General features: G+C 33.2%; 1 protein-coding gene and 1 non-coding gene across 2 annotated transcripts; one reads left to right on the top strand and one right to left on the bottom strand.

Moving 5' to 3' along the window:
* Positions 1-1,149: 1,149 nt before the first annotated feature.
* LOC110644232 (probable NOT transcription complex subunit VIP2) lies at positions 1,150-7,457 on the bottom strand. Its single transcript, XM_021796927.2, has 14 exons — positions 7,333-7,457; positions 5,914-6,053; positions 5,147-5,255; positions 4,894-5,072; positions 4,405-4,783; positions 3,502-3,714; positions 3,305-3,406; positions 3,135-3,223; positions 2,868-3,050; positions 2,170-2,595; positions 2,012-2,064; positions 1,883-1,924; positions 1,506-1,650; positions 1,150-1,398 (listed from the first exon to the last, which is right to left on the bottom strand). Exons 2-14 carry the CDS (start codon positions 5,929-5,931, stop codon positions 1,339-1,341), a joined length of 1,998 nt encoding a protein of 665 aa, XP_021652619.2. The 5' UTR covers positions 5,932-6,053; positions 7,333-7,457; the 3' UTR covers positions 1,150-1,338.
* On the top strand, positions 5,147-5,227 carry LOC131170112 (small nucleolar RNA snoR35). Its single transcript, XR_009141059.1, has one exon. It is a non-coding gene; the product is annotated as a small nucleolar RNA snoR35 (small nucleolar RNA).
* Positions 7,458-8,697: the final 1,240 nt, after the last annotated feature.

Raw genomic sequence — 8,697 nt, 5'->3', positions numbered from 1 at the left:
CTTTGGGATACCAATGTTACAAGTCCAAAAGCCAAAACATGTTTTTACTATTAAATCGTAAAAATTCACTTCAAAATTTTTTGCTATTAGTTCGATACGTAAATTATTTTAAATTGTGTCAATACTATTCTCTCTTATATAAATCCTATTACTTAATAAAATTTATATTTTCTTCATCGCTATTTCTTTGTATTTATTTTCTCCTTCAATTTGTTTTTTTATTTCATAACTTATGAATTATATAAAATGATAAATTTAAAGTCATTAAAAAAATTGAAAATTTTCTTTTCTTAACAATAAATCATGATATTTCAACAGCTAAATCGTAAAGTTTTTTGTTTCTGTGATTTTATATTTTGACAAATGGTTTAATTATATTAATTATCACTAATGTGTTTTGTAAAAAGTTAAAAAAATAAAAAATTAAATATTATTCTTATAAATTTTAATTAATGTTAAAAAATTAACAGATAAATATTACTCTTATAAGTTCACTTTCTTTAAATATAATTATTAACTTAAATCTCTTAAAATTAATATTTAATCCTAATAAAATTTAAATGTTAATAGAATAAAAAATTAATCTAATATTTTTTAAATATCTAAACAATATAAATAAGAGATTAAAAATTACAACGGTAATAATTAACTCTTATAAACCTCATATCAAAAACTCCTAAATAAGAATTTGAACTTAAAGAGGACAAAACACCAATGAATTTTTTCTCATTTGAACTTAAAGAGGACAAAACACCAATGAATTTTTTTCTCTTTTTTAACAAAGATAGCAATAAACACCACTTAATTAAATGCATGACCATTGCAAATCTTCATCATGTACAGCACACAGTGGACTGAGCAGACACAATCATTAAAGGATAAGCACTAATGAAATTTCATTTGAACGCATCTAATCCAGTAGGGGTAAAGCATTCACAGCCACCAAAATAACACAAACAAGCCACGTTATATCAGCTGGATAGCAATAAGTTGGTATCACTTATTGTTCAGAAATGGGAACTTGTAATCCATGGTTAAAGCCTCCAAACACAACACTGCCTTTCTACATGGAGAGCAACAGTTTACAGGCAGATGGAGAGCTGTTAGTAGGCCTAGTTATTTCAGAGCATACTGATGAAGTCATTGGAATGGTTTTCAATCATCTTCAATTTACTAAGTGATATATTGCTAAAATGCCTGCTCACCGCAGCAAGATTAACAAGACAATTACCAAAAATTGTAAAATTCAAGTAACATTTAATGCTGCAAACTGACTTACATTCTAACGAATAAGAGTACATACTGACACTTTACAATGTAAAACAAAAAAAAAACTCGTTAATGTTGAGGTAGGGCCGGTCTCTTTTCCAATACCTCATAATGAACAACAAAATTATCCTGCATCCACGTCAAATGCACCACAAGGGATCAGAATAGTGCAAATTGCCAGCACATGAATAAGTGGAGAGTGCAAACAAATGAAGCACGTATAAAACAGCCCAAACCTTGCGAATTATTTCGAATGTATTTGGATCAAAACAGTGGTAAGATCCTCTCTCATATGTATTTGTCTTAACAAGTGGCTCTACGTTGGGGACTCTTATGAACCACAACCGGTGCTCTTTGTGATAAAACCAGCCTCTGTTATAACTGCCAACAAGAGGTTTCACATCATCCTTAGCAAAATACCTTCTAAGCTGATTACCAACAATATCAGGATACAAAATACTCCAAAACCTTGATGGCTTTAACAAATGAAAACAATTGATTCTACATTTGAAATAAATCCACGTAGAAGCAGGAAAAGCAGTACAAGGAATCAGAGAGGAGGCTACATGGATATGAAACAACAATGAATTCAATTCAGCAGCTGAGAGCTTACAGTTCATTTGCAGCATATAATTGAGCTTCATCCTTTGGCATGCTGATAATGTAACAGGAATTAAAGATAAGATACAAGTGTTAAAACTTGAAACAGGAAAGGAAACACAAGTTCAGTAGAGAAAAGCACCTGTAAAATATATAAAACAATGTTTCCACTGTGAATTTTGAAAAGTATCCTTGCTGCAGCCACCAAAGTTAAGAACAAGAAAAGGAGGAAGAGCAACAAATGAGTTTAAGAAAATAAATGAGGAAAGAAGCTGAAAGGGGGAAAAAGCTGCAGCTTACATGTAGAGCAGGAGGTTGTTTAGCATAATAGCATTGAGGCACACTAAACTCTGGATCACCCTTAGCTGGCTCATCAGACCATGGAGAGCCAAATGTCTTGTGGAGATTTTCTGTTGAATTCAAATTTAGTCCAAGAGTGGTTAAATCAATTCCAAGAGCCAGTGAGGTCAGATCAGGGTCGCTCATCCTTATAACACTTAACAAACCAAGTAACCCAAACGGGTCAGGTGCAGATTGCGCTGCTTGCACAGATTTCATGCCCTGATCCCTAAATGGCTGATTGACAGCTGATATTTGTTGTAATCGAAATTGGGACTGGTTTTGGTGTTGCTGATACTGCTGGATGAGCTGGTCATATGGTCCAATACCAGAAACTGTATTTGGTGAGTTCAGAGGTCTCAGTCCAATCCCAGGTGGTCCGTTGGTCTGAACCAAAGATGAAGTAGTTGGTTAAAAGAAAATTTTTAAAAACAGAAACATAATAAATGCAAAGGGAGAAAAGAATCAAATTCATAGTGACACTACCATGACATGACAAAATGAAACCATTTCAATCAAATTTTTAATTTACAGTTTTTTAAATTTTAAACAAGGCAGTAGTTACATATCATCCATTCTTAGATTTAAAACCAGTCACTTGACCTTGGATAACCCCAAAACACATTAGCCACAAATTATTTACAGCAAGTCTTTTACACCTGTGAGTGATAGGTCGAATGTGAAGATGGAAATATATCTGAACCATGAAGAAGATCTTGATTGTTTACAGGTGAAAACGAGACCCCACTACTACTGACAGCTGGAGCATGTTGTTGTTGTTGCTGCTGCGGACGATAAGATGAATAATTTCCCCCCAAGTTGAATCCAGCAGACCTGCCCATCTGCAGAGAGAAGGATTGAAGTATGAGAGAAGCACAAAACAGGTGATTTAATGTAAATGCTCAATTTTTTGAGTAAAGGCTCACAGGGAAGTGCTGAGATTGCATCATTGACATGCTGTTGTCATGCAGTTGTTCTTTCTGATGCAAATCCATAGTGTAATCAGCATTACCACCTGAAACATATCAATCATCAAGATAACCACAATATTGCGGAAATTAAATCAGAACATAAGCAAAAAAGAATATCTAAGAACCTTTAAATCCAGGTAGAGCTGGAAAGTCTTCATTCTGGATGCTGAACTCTTGGTTTTGTTGAACAATGGGGCTGACTCCAAGACCTTGTTTCCGTAACGAACCTGAATTTGTTTCGCTTTATATTTTATTACTCAATTAATGAGCATACTTAACATAAGCAACCAAAAGATAAATCACAAACTCAGGCTTTAATTACCCAATTGTCCTTGAGGCCCTCCAGCAGAACTAGGACGACTTGTCAACTGAGGGAAGTCATTATTTATGTCAAAAGGGGAACTGTCATTGGAGTTCACATCATTTAACATTCCCATGGAGCTAAGATTGTTCACTGCTTGGACATGACTTTGGGAAAGAGGACCACCAGCAGTTGGATAAGAATTTCCCAACATGGAAATTACCTGTGGAGATCCTGAACCCAGAAAATGTCATTTACACAAGCAAATATAGCCAAACAATAAATTAGCACTTAAACTATCGTTCATAAAAAATAAAAATAAAAATATATATATTGTACATCAATAACCAAATCAACTTCTACAAAAGACACGCACTTTAAAAGCAAACCCCCAAAAATAATGTTATTAAAATGAAGATAAACAAATCAAACCAAGCACCTCAATCTAATATTTCCATCAAGCAGGAATTAAATGGAAAAACGATAATACATTCTCTTTTATCATGCCATTCTGCTACTTGGATACCTAACCAATCATCCCGGAATACCAAACCAACTGGTAAATCACATAGACATTAAAAAATCTGCTGAAATCCAGCTGTGCCTTCCTAGATCTTGCAAGAGTCCGCATACCAGAAATCTCCCAAACATATCAAGAAGGAAAATTACAAAATTCTATTCAAAAGAAATCAAAGATAAAATCTGAGGCAGCAAAGTACACCAGTTATTAGTTCTGGGATCTAGGAAAACAATTATAACAAAATGTAACCATTACCAATAGCAAAATTCAATTTGTATACAAAATAAACTTCAAGAAAGCACTAACAGAATTTCCAAGCCAGCACTAAACATTTCTCACTTAACCCACCATCAGTAAAAGCATCAGTTAAGGAATTAATTGACTTTGTCACTGCAAACTTATACCTTGTGGAAGTACACCACTCATTAATCTATTTTGTCCTTGCACACTTAAACTTCCAGATCCACTATTTGCAGTTAGATTTAGCCGAGATGCGAGACCAGGCACAGATAATCCTCCACCCGAGCTTATGCTCCTCCCAATGTTGCCCCCACCAACCATGTTTCCCATAGAACTTGTAATCCGAGGGCCTGCATTCCCCAATATTGGGGATACTCCCAATCCTGGCACAGCACTCCGGTTACCAATTCCAACAGAGGTTGGAAGAATCCCAGGAATAGAACCACCAACTCCATTTGTGTTACTACTAAATCCAGGATTTCCTATAACATTTATACCTCTATTTGTAACTCCTGAATGTCCATGAGAGCTGCCATGAGATAACTGCAGAGGGGGAGGGGGACAAACACAATGAGAAAACAGGAAGAGTATTTGCTTACTTCGCTTAAGCAAATCAAGCTACATTTACAAGTTCACAATGCTACTGCAGGTACCTGAGAGAGTGCAACAGGAAGATTATTGGATGCAAAGCGACCGCTAGAGAGGCTTCCGGTAGGTTGTTGAACTCCTCCAGAAGGAACATTACTTATTGTAGAATTTCTTGATGCAAGTGTACCTGGCATGTTGGGAACATTAAAGCTCCCGTGGATGTTATGCAGCCCTTGAATAGTTCCTGCAATAAGAAACCTCACAATTACAAAGGAAAGAAACATAATACAAGAGTGAAGCTCCTGCGTATCCACCTACCAGTATGATGAAAAACAGGAGATGCTGCACCAGACTGACCAGAGAAAGAAGAGGCAAAAGAACGCCCATTACTGTCAGGTAGATTTGAAGCTGAACTGTTTAGCGAAGACTGCAAGTGAAAGCAAAATAAATTTTACAACAAACATATAAGACAAAAACCATAAAAAATAAGTAATCCAAAATCCCAATCACAGATTTAAAAACTCCAACCCAAAACAAAAACGGAGGCAAATAAACTACAATGGAAGCTGGCTAAGCATCTATCAAGTACAAGGAATCCAACATAAAAGGATATGCAATAACCCATACTGGTAAAGATCTTATGAGGCCTAATTTACTCTTAAACCTTGCAAGCTAGTGCATATCAGGGACAGAATGTCAAAAATTGAAATTCTCCTTTGGAACAACTTCAATCAAAACTGCTTCCAAATCCATTCCTAATCTCACATTTCCTCACTGATTCACATCATATCACATGCTCAGCCATAAAAATCAGTATTCAGCAATATGCCAAACAAAAATGCATGCTTAAGAAACCACGTATTCAAGAATTAAGATAACTCGATATGCAATATAACAACAGGCATTTACATATCTTGCATGCTTCAGAAGCAAATTGACAAGTTCATATCCACAATGTTTTAACTAGTGTTTAAATAATAAGTGCACCTGGGAAAGCCACATTTGACAATCAAACATAGAAACAAACGAGATAATAGTCCAGAAGCATGCAAGTACAACTAAGTTATACAGAAAAGTATCAATACATTAAGTATCCCCGACATTGCAAAAATGTCAAAAGGTTATGTGAAAAATCATTCCTCGCCGACGGGTAGCTGTCCTTGTCTTGAGTCAAGGAATAAAAATAGATCAAAAAGCTTATCCCAATAAATATTCAATCTACAGCCTGAAAAGAACAAGGAGATGGTGAGAAAAACAGCACAAATACCCAACAGAAAGGGAACTAAAGAGTATGGAGAAGGGGGAGGAAGGAGGAGAGGGATAAGAAACAAAACATACATGATTATAACTTCAGATGCAACAAGCAAAACATAAATGCACTAGATGCAACAAAGAAAAAAAAATAATTATAAATCGTAACCAACCAATGAATATAACAGAATGCATCTCTCTAAATTTCAATACCAAACATCAGTTTTCAATTTATGCCATCTCAGTGTTCTTAAACATGCAGATAACAGTTATGCTTTTATACATATCACTGACATAGAGAACCTCCTTGTGCTTCACAACAACTTTCAGTGTTCTTAAACAATTATCACAAGTTGAAGTCACCTTTCACAAAACCCTAAACCTTAACTTATAGTTCTAATTTTATCCACAACAAAGTGAACAAGGAAACGAGGTCATTTTACCATTTCTGTTGACTTACTAAAACACAAAAACTCATAATATATTATTCCAGCGCTAAAATAAAAGAAATTTGATTAAACAGGAAATCCCCAGTCCCTGAGCGGAGAAAATTGATTGTTAAAAAAAGGAAGATTAATAGAGCAAAACTACAGGCACATGGCTCTTCAAGGTTCACACTGGTCGAGCAACACTTCCAAACGAAAGTACGCTCTTAATCAAATGGTTCTTGCAGCGAAACCCCTTAAAATCTTTTCAGCACACAATGCAGCAACGTAATTTATATTATTGAGCAAATAACTGATCCGCACTGAACAAATAAAATAAAAATGATACTCAGCGATGTAATTATTTCCTGGTTAGCCACACAATACAACGCAGAAAGTGAAAAATTTAAAAGCTTGTTAAAATCTAAATTATTCATTCGCCATTACTTCAACAAAATAATAGGAAAGAAAAAACCCCAATCCCACTAATTGGTTCACTTGAAGCAATGCTAAAGAGCCCATATAGTACCTCGTTGCCTTCTATATTCCAACGGTTTCTCAGTAACCAAACAAATGCCAAAACTAAATTGCAAACTATATCCTCCATTATTCACACTAAAATCCATAAAACATAAAATCCAACTCCAAAAAAAAGAAAGGATTGCCTTCCAAATCCCCTAGAAAAATAATCCGGATTTACAATAAACAGTTAGCTAAAGCCAAGAAACAGAAACAGGAAGGCATCATAATAGAAACTAATGAAGTCCGAGATCATTGGGGATCGAAGCCGAAGTGATTCCGACAGGGGAAGAGAGACGAAAACAGTACCTGAGAAGCAGATCAGCGATGTATATAGAGATCTTTTTGGGTTGTGAGTCAAAAGAAGCGAGTTCGAGTTTGCCCTAAATTGAATTTGAAAGAAGGGAATGTGAGAGAGAGAGAGAGAGAGAAATGATACGATTTATTAAGGGAAATGATATGATTTGATAGAATAAAAGACGAGTATTGTTTGTGTACGGCCACGGCTATACTTATTTTTGGAGATGCGCTTTGTTGGCCCATTTCATTGGATAAAATTTCTTCATCAGGAATACTTGCGTGTGGATCGTGGATTGTATTTCTTATTGTGGGACGCACTTCACGTGACATAAGGAACTTTAAAGCGTGACAGTCCCTAAAGTAAGATTTTATAAAATAAATTTTTTTAAAAATAAGTTTTCTTATAATTTTTAAATTAATTTATTAATTTAATAAGTTAAAAACTAAAAAAATTTTGAGTTTTTCAAAAATCTCTAAAAATTGTATTTTAAAAAATTTTATATCTTTTTAAATATAAATTTAAGGTTTTTAAAATTTGAAAAATATTAAATTACTTTAAGAAAATTTCCTTCCAAATAAAGGGTTAGCCTTGAAAATTAATTTATTATGGGGAATTGGAGATTGGAGAAATGGAACTCATTATGCTTAAAAAAATAATTAAGAGGTACTAACTAAATTTTTTTTCTCTTTTTAATATAATTAAAAAAATCTTAACTAAATATGGCTAATATAAAGGAAGATCAATTCTCAACGGTTTATTGTAGTATCGTATAATATATATATGTGTGTAAAGCAGAAAGATGTTTTCATGGTGCTATCATGTGATATTTTACTTTATAGTATTGTTATTTATCATTATCTATTATATTACTACGTGACTTTTTCTATTAAATTTTTTCTATTTTTAATTAATTATTTATTTAATTACTTTAAATAATAATTAAGTTATTAATTTCCCGATTATACATGTAACTTATAGTTATTTAATAATTACCCTTTAACGCTATAATAAATAGCAATTATTATAAGGTAGGTTATAATATATTAACATATATTAATTGCACGTATTTATGTATTTGTATTTATTGTATACACTTTTATATTTTATTATATATAGATAGATTTTATTTATTTTTATTATGTAATTTTTATTAAAAAGTTTGAGAGATAAAAATAAAAAAAACAAAATATATAATAATTATAAAAATTTAAGACATTATATTAATTTTATATATTATAATTTTAAAAATATATAAATTAAGATTATTAATAGCCACGTGCATTAGCACAGATAATTCTACAGTTGTAACATATAGATCATTGCACAAGGCAAACACGATCAAGGATGTTAACTTTAAAAATTGGGCCCACTAA

This window comes from Hevea brasiliensis, chromosome 1 (genome assembly GCF_030052815.1).
Source record: "Hevea brasiliensis isolate MT/VB/25A 57/8 chromosome 1, ASM3005281v1, whole genome shotgun sequence".
NCBI classification, from domain to species: domain Eukaryota; kingdom Viridiplantae; phylum Streptophyta; class Magnoliopsida; order Malpighiales; family Euphorbiaceae; genus Hevea; species Hevea brasiliensis.
The sequence above is the reverse complement of the archived record's forward strand: the minus strand, read 5'-3'. Positions and strand labels throughout refer to the sequence as shown.